This window comes from Musca domestica, unplaced genomic scaffold (assembly GCF_030504385.1).
Source record: "Musca domestica strain aabys unplaced genomic scaffold, Musca_domestica.polishedcontigs.V.1.1 2, whole genome shotgun sequence".
NCBI classification, from domain to species: Eukaryota; Metazoa; Arthropoda; class Insecta; order Diptera; family Muscidae; genus Musca; species Musca domestica.
Window position 1 is genome coordinate 28,780,421 of NW_026712249.1, and position 14,176 is coordinate 28,794,596.

Below are 14,176 nucleotides of genomic sequence, written 5' to 3' on the forward strand. Positions count from 1 at the left end.
GAAAAAAAGTTTGAAAAAAATTGCTAATTTCTTTGAGAGATATAAGTATTGAAAATTGTGACTCTCTGTGGGGGAGGTACCAGAAGGAGTGAACCGATATCTATCATCTCCACACCAGACGATGTGTTGGAAGAAATATTGAGCTATGTTAAGTTTAGAAAGAATCAGATGCTTATTTCACATTTTATGAGGATTTTGGTTATTCAACATTTTTGACCCGTTGTGGGAGCAGTACTAGAAGGAGTGGACCGATATGTCCCATCCTTACACCAGATCATGTGTTCGTAGAGATATAAGGATGTGTGAAACTTGAAGAGATTCGGATCCTTTTTTCACATTTTATAAGAGATATAATTTTTAAAAAATGTTGACCCCTTTGTGGGGGAGGTACCACAAGCGGTGGGTCCATATGTCCCATATTCACATCAGATCTTGTGTTGGAAGAAATATTAAGCTGTGTGAAGTTTAGAAAGAATCAGATGCTTATTCCGCACTTTATGAGGATTTTGGTTATTCAAATTTTTGACCCCTTTGTGGGGGAGGTACCACAAGGAGTGGGCCGCTATATACCATCTTCACACCAGACCATGTGTTGGAAGAAATATTGAGCTGTGTGAAGTTTAGAAAGAATCAGATGCTTATTTCGCATTTTATGAGGATTTTAGTTATTCAAATTTTTGACCCCTTTGTGGAGGAGGTACCAGAAGGAGTGGGCCGCTATAGACCATCTTCACACCAGATCTTGTGTTGAAAGAAATATTGAAATATGTGAAGTTTAGAAAAAAATCAGATGCTTACTTGGCATTTTATGAGGATTTTAGTTCTTCAAATTTTTGACTCCTTTGTGAGGGAGGTACCAGAAGGGGTGGACCGATACATTCCATCTTCACACCATATTTTGAGTTAATGTAAATATTGAAATGTGCCGAGTATAAAAGTAATCGGATGCTCGTTTAGCATTTTGTAAGCATTTTAGTTATTCAAAATTTTGACCCCTTTGTTTGGGAGGTACTAGAAGGTACCATCTTCACACCATATCTTGAGTTAATGGAAATATTGAGATGTGCTGAGTATAAAAGTAATCAGATGCTTATTTGGCATTTTATGAGCATTTTGGTTACTCAAAATTTTGACCCCTTCGTGTGGGAGGTACAAGTAGGAATGGGCCGATATCTACCATCTTCACATCATATCTTATGTTAAGAGAAATATTGAGATATGCCGAGTATCAAAGTAATCAGATGCTCACTTGGCATTTTATGAGCATATTAGATATTCAAAAGTTTGACCCCTTCGTGGGGGAGATACCAGAAGGAGTGGACCTATATATTCCATCTTCACACCATATCTTGAGTTAATGGAAATATTGAGATGTGCCGAGTATAAAAGTAATCAGATGCTAATTCCGCACTTTATGAGCATTTTAAATATTCAAAATTTTGACCCTTTTGTGAGGGAGGTACAAGAAGGAGTGGCTCTATATATTAAACCTTTACACCAGATCTTGTGCTAAAAGAAATATCGGAATGTGTGAAATTTCAAGAGAGTTGGATGCTCATTTCACTTTTTATGAGCATTTTAAATATTCAAAATGTTGACCCCTTCGTGGGGGAGGTACCAGAAGGAGGGGGCCTATATGTTCCATCTTCGCATCTGATCTTGTGTTAATAGAAATATTAAGATATGCCAAGTATGAAAGTAATCCCATGCTCATTTTGCGTTTTATGAGTTTTATAATTATTCAAAATTTTGATCCCTTTGTGAGAGAGGTACCACAAGGAGGGATCTGTTCTATCCGTTCTTCAAACCAAATCTTGTTTTGGAGAAATTATAGAGATGTGCAAAATTTGAAAAGAATCGGATGCATATTTCCCATTATATTAGACTTATAATTATTCAAAATGTTGACGCTTTGTGGGGGGAGGTACATGATGGAGTGGGCCAATATTGTCGATTTCCGCACCTGACCTAGCACTGACAAAAATATTAGGATTTGCAAAGTTTTCACAAAATTGCATGATCTTTTCTTGTTGTATAGGGTAAATTATTTTCTGTGAAAATTTGACCATTTGGGGGGGTAGGTAGAAGAAGGAGTAGACTGATATTGCCCATATCCGAATTCGATCTAAGATTAATAATACTATTACCATGTTCCAAGTTGGAACAAATCGAATAATTCCTTTGAGAATTATCTTGCGCACGAAATGCCCCGAAACAGACATAAAAACGTTATTTCGATGAGACGCGTTATGGTCACATGGTCATCGTATATATCCTTTGTAGGCATAAGGGTAAGGGTATAAAAATCATTTTTTTCTGGGATTTTTGTGACGTGAATTAAAAATCCTGTAAAAATCAGCTAGGCCAAACTTTCATTACCCTTCACCATTAAAAATTAAAAAAACAAACAATCTATTAAATTTTGAAAAATTTCGAATGGAGGCTTCTTTCGAAATGTGAACCTTAATAGCCAATTATCGACCAAAAAAGCGGCTTGCGAACTTCAAATGCATTTTATTTTTAATGAAAACTGAACAAATGCGGTTTTCAATCATATTCAAAAAATCAATACTAGGTATTAAATTTTAATATAAATTAAAAAAATTTTTTTAGAGGTCAAATAAATTTTCCCTGAAAATTTCGTGCCTGATATTGACCCAAAAATATATTTTTTTATTAATTTATTTTTTTACTTATTTTTTGTTCAAAATTAATTATTGTTAAGGCTTTGGGCATTTTATGTGCAAAAGGTGTGTTGTTGAGTTTTTTTTTTTTTTTTGGTTTTGTATTAAAAGATAAAAATTACAATATATCTCTTCATAAAGTGTAATGGTACAAGCTGTTAAAAATCTTAAAATATCTCATTGTTGGGGATCTGTAAGAAAAAAAAAACACACACAACAATTTTGGAATAAAACGTGATATACATTTCAAAAATACACAACAAAGAGAAACCGAATACAACAACAATAATGTGTCAATAATTTTTAAAACAAAAAAAAACAAATAGTGCGCATACCATTCATTTTGTGGCCAAGTTGTGGCGCTTGCTTTGTTTTTTTTTTTTTTTTTGCGAAAATCCGGTTAACATGAAGTTTTTGACAAAATCCCAAAATGAGTTCATTTCGAAAAAATAGAAACATTGGTTTTTTATTTGCAAAATGTATTCAAAATATTTATATATATTTCCAATAAAATAATTTATTTTAAATTGATTTAAAATATTTGAATTGGAATTATTTTTTCAAAAAGGGAAGGCATTTTTATTTTTATTTGAGACTAATTATCTTTTCATGAGATTATGTTATGTATGATCACAACTCTCTCCCTCTCCCTTCCGCTCTCATGCTCACCAAAAAACTAATGATTTCTCTAATCATTGATTGGTACCCCAAGATTGTGAGCGGAAATTGCTCATTTTTGATAATTATTACAATGTAATAATGTAATTAAGCAATTTGATGATTATAAAAAAAAAAAAAAACAAAAACAACAGAAAAATACTTTGAGAATTTTTGTGGGTACCCACTCAGCAATTGGGGTTTAGAATACCTTCCAAAAAATATTTCAAACTTGTTTGCAATTACTTCACGTCTAAGTCATATAAATGAATAACATGTTTTTTATGCCTCGGACTTGGAGCGCGTTGTTTATAAAATTAATAAACCAAAATCGTGATTTAGCAGTCAGACAAATTCGTTATACATGTTAGATAATGACGTCAAATCTTATACAACATCAGCCATGTGGCTACAGAGGGTACATATCATCATCATCATGATACGACCAAAACGTGACTCATCGTAATAACGTATTTAGACCGTAGATCTCTTCTGAACAAAACCGTTCCAGGGTCGATCTAGGGATGTTCGTCCATGAGGCTGGCTGGTGGGCACGATAACTCTCGAAGAGAGTATCCGATTAGGTCCAAACTTGGTACATAGTAATATTATCATCAAACTTAGATGAAGTTCGGAGTTGGGCCATATCAGTCCACTCCTTCTGGTCCCTCTCCACCAACGGTTCAAAAATTTTGAATAACGAAAATACTCATAAAATGCGAAATAATCATCCGATTCACTTCAAATTTCACACATCCCAATATTGTTATTGAAACAAGACCGGCTGTGAAGATTGGATATATCGGTGCACTCCTTCTGGTACCTCCCCCCAGTTGAGGGGGGAAATAAGCATCAGATTCGTTTCAAATTTCACGCTTCCTAATATTTTTTCTAAAATAAGATCTGGTGTGAAAATGGGATATACAGACCCACTCCTTCTGTACCTCCCCCACAAAGGGGTTAATATTTTGAATAGCCATGAAGCTAATAAAACACAAAATTAGCATCCGATTCTTTTCAAATTGTACTGATCCCAATATTTTTATTAACACACGATCTGGATAGAAAATGGGTTATATCGGACCACTGCTTCTAGTACCTCCCCCACAAAGGAGTCAAAATTTCGAATAATTCGAACCCTCATAAAACGCTATATAAGCAATCGATTCTTTTCAAATTCCACAGGTCCCAATATTTTTATTGTCACAACAACTGGTGTGAAGATGGGATATATCGGACCACTGCTTCTGGTACCTTCCCCACAAAGGGGTTCAAATTTTGAATAACCATGGAGCTCATAAAACGCGAAATATGCATCCGGTTCTCTTCAAATTTCACATATCCCAATATTTTTATTGAAACGAGATCTGGTATGAAAATGGGGAATACCGGTCCATCCTTACCGGTACCTCCCCCAAAAAGGAGGTCAACATTTTGAAGATTATAAAACACGAATTGAACATCGGATTCTTTTCACATTCCACAGATCCCAATATTTCTATTGTCAAAACATCTGGTGTGAAAATGGAATATATCGGACCACCAGTTCTGCTACCTCGCCCACAACAACAGGTCAAAATTTTGAATAATTCATAAAATGCGAAATAAGCAACAGATTCTTTCTAAACTTCACACATTCCAATATTTCTATCAACACAAGATCTGGTGTGAAGTTGGTAGATATCGGTGCACTCCCTCTGCTACCTCCTTCACAAAGGGGCATCATTTTCAAAAGCCATATCTCTCAAAACACTCGAACCAAGTCAGCGATTCTTTTGAAATTTGGAAATATTTTTCTCAGCCAGAGATCTGATGTGAATGTGTAATTTAGCGGACCACTCCTTCTCATACCTCCCTCAAAAAAGTTTAAAATTTTGAGAAAATAAATTAGAAATAAATTTTCGGGTCTCTTTATTTTTTTTTTAATTTTTTTATACGAATCAGATGAAGCGGATTTTTCTCACACACATTTCAGCATTTTCCAAAAAAAAGTCACATATCTCATATAGAGAAAAGGAAGGAAGTAGACAGTATAGTCCAAATGTGGCACGTTGTAATATTTATGTCAAAAATAATTCAGATACGAAAAGGACAATATTGGTCAACTCCTTCGGAACCCCACCCCCATATAGGGGCAACATTTCGAATAATTATAACGCAAGTGAAAATATTTTTAAATAAACGGACTAGGAAAGTATCATCATCTACCGGGAAAACCAACTAATACCTCTTAAATTGTTATTAAAATTATTAATTTTTTTTAAATAAAATTTTTTATTAAAATTTGAATTACTCACCCCTTCTCTGCCATGACTTGAAGAAGCCTATAAAGAGAAAGAAAAACATTATTTTTTAATACCAAATATAGATTTAAACTTCAAATATTTCCATGTAAAAATCACATTTTTTCAAATTATGTAAAAATGTGTAGCCCCAAAAAAGAAAACAAGCCTTTGAAACAGATGTGCCAGGCAGCCAACATTAAATTCATTAATTTTTTTAATTTTGGGAATTTTCGATATTTTGCATAAATTTTAGCAATAAATTAGTAAATGGTATTTTGTATAGTCAACACGAAAAGAAGCTACCATAAAACCACACATTTTTTTGAAATCCAATAAAATGTGTTTAGATGACAAGTTTTTTTAAAACAAGTCATTTGAATATTTAATTATGTCAACATTTCTTTGTCTTCTTCTTTTCGAAAAGGCAAAAGAATTAGCATTTAATGTTTTATTTACCTCGTTTCGCTGGCGCAGCCAGTCGTTTGATTTATGAGTTGAATTAACATTTTGACATGAAAAAATAGATGTGTAGCTAAATTTAAGAATTTAAATAAAAAAAAAAAAACATAACAATTAATCATGTTTTTCATTTTTTTTTTTATTTTTTTGCAGCCAAAACCAGGTTTCGAACCGGACACAGCCTCATTGAGAGAGAAAGTTATATTGAATCCTGGTGAAAAATGGCGTATATTGAAAAATATTGGCATTATATCGTTTGCCTTTATGGTGCAATTTACAGCGTTTCAGGTAATTTAAAAATTAAAAAATAAAAACAATTAAAAAAAATTATAAAAAATAATTTAAAAAAAATAATTTAAAAAAATTAAAAAATAATTTTAATTTTTTTTAAATTTAATTATTTTTGTGTAAAAAATTAAAAATATATATATAAAAATAAATAGAACAGTGTGGCTTGTTTGTTCGGGATACCGTAGTATTTTGTTGTTGCAAAATGGTCAGGCTTATCCCTTTATTGTTGTTTTTATAAAAACAACGTTTGTTTATTAGTGGAGAACGATGGTAATGTTTACCAGGGGGTAAGGCAGGGAATACCTAGGTTTCGGAAAGAGCCACCAATCCTCATCAGTTCCCTTGTTTTTGTCTGGGATATTCTCCCCAGAAGTTATTTTAAAAAATAACTTCTATGACAAAAAACATTTTTTACCCAACAATAAAGGGATAAGCCTGACCATTTTGCAACAACAAAATACTACGGTATCCCGAACAAACAAGCCACACTGTTCTATTGATAGACAAGGCACGGTCGACGAAGGGGTTTTTGTTGTAACAGACAAAACCAACTTACATGGTTATGCTACTTCGTTCAGGTTGAACGAAAGCATAACAAGTGGAAAAAGATGAAAATGTTTATAAGTGCGGTTGTAAGATTTAGAAGACTTTCCAAAAGAATTTTAGTTTTATATAATTCTTTGGTTCCTCTTCTATTGAGCTTACGATCTCGTCACTTGGGTAAAAAATGTTTTTTGTCATAGAAGTTATTTTTTAAAATAACTTCTGGGGAGAATATCCCAGACAAAAACAAGGGAACTGATGAGGATTGGTGGCTCTTTCCGAAACCTAGGTATTCCCTGCCTTACCCCCTGGTAAACATTACCATCGTTCTCCACTAATAAACAAACGTTGTTTTTATAAAAACAACAATAAAGGGATAAGCCTGACCATTTTGCAACAACAAAATACTACGGTATCCCGAACAAACAAGCCACACTGTTCTATTGATAGACAAGGCACGGTCGACGAAGGGGTTTTTGTTGTAACAGACAAAACCAACTTACATGGTTATGCTACTTCGTTCAGGTTGAACGAAAGCATAACAAGTGGAGAAAGATGAAAATGTTTATAAGTGCGGTTGTAAGATTTAGAAGACTTTCCAAAAGAATTTTAGTTTTATATAATTCTTTGGTTCCTCTTCTATTGAGCTTACGATCTCGTCACTTGGGTAAAAAATGTTTTTTGTCATAGAAGTTATTTTTTAAAATAACTTCTGGGGAGAATATCCCAGACAAAAACAAGGGAACTGATGAGGATTGGTGGCTCTTTCCGAAACCTAGGTATTCCCTGCCTTACCCCCTGGTAAACATTACCATCGTTCTCCACTAATAAACAAACGTTGTTTTTATAAAAACAACAATAAAGGGATAAGCCTGACCATTTTGCAACAACAAATATAAAAATAAATAAAATAAAAAATAAAATATAAAAAAACTATAAAAATATATATACATATACAAAAAATTTTATAAAAAATAGAAAAAATTAAAAAAAAAACTAAAAAAAAATAATTTTATTTTTTTTTTTAATTTAATTATTTTTGTGTAAAAATTAAAAAAAAATATGCTCAGCATTTTTTTTTTTTTTTTTTTTGAAATCTAAAAAAATTTTTTTTTGTTTTCAAAAATTAAAAAAAAAAATTCCTCCTAAAACTTGTCATTCAATCGTCAACTAAAAACCTTATTTTCTCTCTCTTCCGTTTCCCTTCCCTCCCTCCAGGGTACAGCTAACTTACAGTCATCGATAAATGCCACCGATGGCCTCGGCACTATATCGCTGAGTTCCATTTATGCAGCCCTCGTTGTGTCCTGTATATTCCTGCCCACACTAATTATTCGTAAGCTAACCGTAAAATGGACATTGGTCTTCAGTATGTTGTGCTATGCCCCCTACATTGCCTTCCAGTTGTTCCCAAGGTGAGTTCGATTTTTTACATTTTTTTATTGCAAAAATATCGAAATTAATTTTGAAATTTTGTTTTTCATACAGATTTTACACATTGGTTCCTGCTGGTATTCTAGTCGGTTTGGGTGCCGCTCCCATGTGGGCATCCAAGGCCACCTATTTAACACAAGTCGGTCAGGTATATGCGAAAATAACTGAACAGGCGGTTGATGCTATTATTGTAAGATTCTTTGGCTTCTTCTTTTTGGCCTGGCAAACAGCTGAATTGTGGGGCAATCTCATTTCAAGTCTTGGTAAGTATCCAAAAAAATATGAATTTTGAAGCAAATCTGGAATTCTCAAATCAATTTTCATTACCAAAAAGCCATGAGGCGTATGGCAAACTTTAATAGCCACAAATTATCATACGCCAGCATGGGCAAGAGAAATTGTGAATTGGCATCTTTTGAAGCACACTTTTTAGAGTATACTTTTAGGCGCATACATTTTGAATATTTATAACTCTTATAAAGTGTGAAATATTAGTTTGATTGTCTTCAAATTAAGCACATCCAAATATTTCTATCAACACAAGATCTGTTGTGAAGATGGTAGATATCGGTCCACTCCTTGTGGTACCTCCCTCACAAAAGGGACAAAATTTTGAATAATCCAATGGCTCATAAAGTGCGGAATAACCATTCGATTCTTTCTAAACTTCACAAATCCCAATGTTTGTATCAACACAAGATCTGGTGTGAAGATGGGACTTATCGGTCCACCCCTTGTTGTACCTCCTACACAAAAGGGTCAAAATTTTAAATAATCAATGCTCCCTTAAAATGTGATATAAGCATTTGATTCTCTTCAAATTTCACACTTTGAAATACTTTCACAAACACAAAATCTGGTGTGAAGATGGTTGATATCGGCCCACTCTTTCTGGTACCTCCCCCACAAAGGGTCCAAAATTTTGAATAATTATAACGCTCAAAAAATGCGAAATAAGTATCCTATTCTCTTCCAATTTCACACATCTTAATATTTCAACCAACACAAGATCTGGTGTAGGGATGAGACATATTGGTCCCCAACTTCTAGTACCGCTCCCACAACGGATCAAAAATTTTGAATAATTAAAACGCTCATAAAATCTGAAATAAGCATTCGATTCTTTGCAAACTTCACACATCCCAATATTTGAACCTACACAATATCTGGTGTGAAGATGGTAGATATTGGTCCACTCCTTCTGATACCTCTCCCACAAAGGGGTCGAAATTTTGAATAATTAAAACTGTTATAAAACGCGAAATGAGCATCCGATTATTTTCAAACTTGGCATATCCCAATATTTCTACTAGCACAATACCTGGTGTGAAGATGGTCGATATTGGTCCACTCCTTCTGGTACCTCCCCCACAACGGGTTAAAATTTTCGACTAACCAGAACGCTCATAAAACGCGAAATGAGCATCTGATTCTTTCTAATCTTCACACATTCCAATATTTCTTCCAACACCAGATCTGGTGTGAAGACGGGACATATCGGCCCACCCTTTCTGGTACCTCCCACACAAAGGGATCAATATTTTTAATAATGATTTCTCTCAAAAAAATGCGAAATAAGGATCCGATTCTCTTTAAATTTCGTACATCCCAATATTTCTACCAACACTGGATATGCTGGGAAGCATAGTTTGGATTTTAAACATTTAAAAACAAACTCGATATGGATTTTCTTAAAACATTTTCAAAGATGCCAACCTGGTTTTCTTAAAACGAAATATTTCTAGAAATATTTTGAAAGGTTTAAGAAGCACATTTGAAATATTTTCTCAGTTTTGTATTTAATTCAAGTTTTTTAATAAATAAGAATACACACCGGGTGGCGTATGATAATTTTTTTTCTCTAGAAATTGTTTTCATACGCCACATAGTACCGTAATTCATTGACTTCGTCCATCATGCAACACCCTTATCTCTCTATCGCTCTCTAGCACTCTCTCACTCTCCCTCTCTCCCATCCTTCTCAAAATTCTCACACCCAACAAAACTCTCACCATCTTTCTTTGTTTTTTTTTCTTTACAGTGCTCTCTAGCGGCGGTCATGGTGGCGGCAGTGGCAACGATAACAGCACCATTTCGGAAGAAGACCTACAATACTGCGGCGCCAACTTTTGCGTTCATGGCAGCAATGGACATTCCAACTTGGAACGTCCACCAGACCATGAAATCTTCGAAATTAGCATGATCTATTTGTCATGTATTGTTGCCGCCGTGGCTATTATAGCCTTCTTCCTGGATCCTCTCAAGCGTTACGGTGAGAAACGCAAAGGTTCCCAATCGGCCCAGGAATTGTCGGGCATGGAATTGTTGTCGGCCACCTTCCGTCAGATGAAGAAACCCAACCAACAGTTGTTGATCCCCATCACCGTTTTCATTGGCATGGAACAGGCGTTCATTGGTGCCGATTTCACTCAGGCCTATGTGTCATGTGCCTTGGGTATCCATCAGATTGGTTTCGTTATGATCTGCTTCGGTGTGGTGAATGCCATTTGTTCGATTCTCTTCGGTTCGGTGATGAAGTATATCGGCCGTACACCCATCATCATTTTGGGTGCTGTTGTCCACTTTACCCTGATCACAATTGAATTGTTCTGGCGTCCCAGCCCCGACAACCCCTTGATCTTCTATGCCATGTCTGGCCTGTGGGGTGTTGGTGATGCTGTGTGGCAGACCCAAATCAATGGTCTCTATGGTCTGTTGTTCAGACGTAACAAGGAAGCTGCCTTCTCCAATTATCGTCTCTGGGAATCGGCTGGTTTTGTGATTGCCTATGCTTATGCGACCACACTGTGTGCCCGCATGAAGTTGTACATCCTGTTGGCTGTCCTGACATTGGGATGCATCGGTTATATTATCGTTGAAATCTTGTACAGAAGAAAGGTGAGTTGAAAGCAAAAAAAAATATTTTTTTTTGGGATATATTCGAGATCCATTGGAATTAGAGGCCTCTCCTGGCATTAGAAATTTTTTAAAAATCTTGTTGCTAGTTTTGTCCATCACAGCGTATAAGTAATGTCTCTTAAAATGTAAAGCATGCGCTATGAAGTCCCCAATTTCAGATTTTTTCCGTACATCGTCCCTATTCAACCTTGATTCCCATTCCAAATTTAAAGTTTTTAGTTCTAACCGTTCACATGATACGAAATGGTACCGAATCGTACACTTATAGTGCGAATTTCCAAAAACCTCCCATCTGTGACCCTTATTCCAAATTCGAGCTCTATTGCTTTCTAAAATAAGAATTACCTTTTAATACTTTTCGTACTGTTCCAATACGAATTTCCAAAAACCCAGCCATATCTGACACCTTCGCACCAAAGGGTGACCCTCACCCAAAATTTCAACATTCAAGCTTCAGCCGTTTCGTTTGGGCGTTAATTCTTAGTCAGCCGGTTATTTCAGTATTTTTTTTTTTAAAGAACATTGGCTGAGGATATACATCTGTTGGCAACACCGACTGATATTTTTAAGTTGTTTATTTATTTTTATTATTTGTTTTATTATTAATTTTTTTTAATTTATTTGTTAATTTATTAAATTTAATTTATTTATTTATTAATTTTCTCCCCATTCTCTTTACAGCAACGCAAGATCAAGAAACAAGAAAAGGCTGAGGCCGCCGAAAAGGAGAAGGAAGCTGCTGCCGCCAAGGCCATTGCCGAATCAAATATCAATGGCACACCCGAAGTCGAGGAGACCGACGATGAATTGGATGATCTCGAAGAAGATATTGTAGTAACACATTTCTAAGTTATTTTTTTTTTTCATTTTCTGTTCTGTTCTGTTGTTGAATGAATGTATGAAACTAGAAAGCTTTCAAACTCTGGCCGTTAACAAAACGAAAAAATTCAAAAACAAACACAAACATCTACACAAACAAACTATTTACTTTTACATACAATGTAATAGCAAAAAAATATCAAACTTAGTTGAAGAAAAGCTGTTTAAAGCTTTAAAGCTCAAACAAATAATAATATTCATTTTTTTTGTGAGGCAAGCTTTTAAAGTTTGTTATTTTCAAAAAAATATATATACACACAAAAAGCAATAAATTAATTTTTTTTTATTATAAAAATATTTAAAAAATATATGAAATTGTTAAATTTTAAATATTTTTATAATGAAAAAATAATTAAATCAAGACGTACTGTAACAATTGTACGCAGTTGAGGGGGAAACAAGTTTCACCGAATACAAATGTAAATAATGAATATTGAAACTTTTCCCCCCTGGGATTCGGTTTTGAAAAAGTTAATCCCAAAAATCAAATGAAAAAAAAAAACTAAACGAACATTCCTTTCCTTATTAATGAAGATTAAAAAAAATTATAGAAAAAATACCACTAACCCTGTTAAGAAAACAAAAAGACACAGAAAATCATATTAAAAAAACAAAAACAAGACACGAAAATATGATTTTCTGCAAAAAAAAAAAAAAAAACAAATACCAACTACTAACAACCAAACAAACAATTGTCCATAAATTTTAATTGAAACTCTAAAACAAATAATAATAACAAATAAAATCTTTGCATGTTCAAAAAAAAGTAGTGAAAATAGTAAATTTTTATTTCGTTACACCCCCAGTGTTATGCAGATGCAGCCTTTCCCCATGCCTCTCTTAACCGTAACTACTTAACATCTTTTCCCCACTCTCTTTGTTCTCTCTTTTATGTGTGTTCTCTTTACAATTTGCTCTGTCTCTTTTGAATGAAACAAAAGAAAACTTAAGCTTGTAACAAATCAATTTTGTTTGCTCAGTATTATGTTAAGATTTAAGTACATTTCCCTCTCCCCCCACCCTTCCCCCTTCCCACACCTACTTTTTTCCCTCTATCTCTTACTTGCTTTAGTTTTTATTTTGTTATTTTTTCTAATTTACTGTTTTTACTACTACATAGCAGGAAGATCTTTCTCTGTTTACCTCTTTTGAAAACACTCATTTGTTTTCTCTCTCTCTCTTTCTCTTAGAAAACAAAGTCTCTTTCCTTCTTGCATTCAAATTAACCCCTTTAAATAACCACAGAAACCAAAATTCCCTAACAAAAAATAAAGAAAAAAACTTTTAATTTTTTTTTTTCTCAAAATTTCCTTCCTTTCCCACAAAAAGAAAAATTATTGCAATTATTATTATTATTTCTCTCCCTATTGTATTTTAGCCTCTTGATTAATTGATGATGTGTCTCTTTCCTTTTTATGTGTACATTTATAAGTAGTCATTTAATTTTATTATTTTTATGTTTTAATTATTATTATTATTTTGAAAAAAATGTGTTTTATTTTATTTTTTCCTTGTTGTGATCGAAATTACTTTTAATGGAAAACTAAATACAATGAACGGAAATGAAACGAATTCAAAATTCCCTTTCATTTCACTTCACTTGTATTGTGCATTATTATTATAATTATTCTATATATATTCTATATATAGAGAAAAAATAATGAATAAAAAATATTGAAAAAAAACAAATCAAATATTTACATAATTTATTCAATTATTGTAAATATTTAACTATGAACCGTATAAACAAAAAATATAGAAAGAAACAAAAATATCCTAGTTTAAATATTTTAATTTTATTTTAAATAAAATTATATTGTTTTAGTTTACAAAAAAAATGAATTTTGTTTTTTATTTAATTGGTTTTTTAGGAATAGAATTTTCTTTAAGTTTTTTTTATATTTTAAAGAAAAAATTTAAAAAAAAAAAACAAGTAACAATGTCCTCTTAAAACAAATGACTCCTCCCTTGGCTGCAATTCTCGTCTTTTTGTGTTCGTTTAGCATGTGGATGCATCCGTTTTTT

The 14,176-nt window shown here is 33.3% G+C and overlaps 2 protein-coding genes across 3 annotated transcripts in view; one reads left to right on the forward strand and one right to left on the reverse strand.

The window, feature by feature from the left end:
• The window catches only part of LOC101889533 (UNC93-like protein), a 106,379-nt gene extending 93,558 nt beyond the window's left edge, over positions 1 to 12,821 (forward strand). For both annotated transcript variants that reach the window (XM_005183223.4, XM_005183224.4), the window contains exons 3-7: positions 6,239 to 6,373; positions 8,138 to 8,334; positions 8,408 to 8,616; positions 10,395 to 11,251; positions 11,954 to 12,821. In XM_005183223.4, coding sequence (XP_005183280.1) covers positions 6,239 to 6,373; positions 8,138 to 8,334; positions 8,408 to 8,616; positions 10,395 to 11,251; positions 11,954 to 12,121 — 1,566 coding nt within the window. In that variant the 3' untranslated portion in view covers positions 12,122 to 12,821. The remainder of the gene's footprint in view (positions 1 to 6,238; positions 6,374 to 8,137; positions 8,335 to 8,407; positions 8,617 to 10,394; positions 11,252 to 11,953) is intronic.
• The window catches only part of LOC101889241 (dnaJ homolog subfamily C member 22), a 201,861-nt gene that overhangs the window by 175,716 nt on the left and 11,969 nt on the right, over positions 1 to 14,176 (reverse strand). Inside the window, exon 2 of the transcript XR_009342090.1 lies at positions 5,639 to 5,665. The gene's annotated coding sequence lies outside the window, so the exon portion shown is untranslated. The remainder of the gene's footprint in view (positions 1 to 5,638; positions 5,666 to 14,176) is intronic.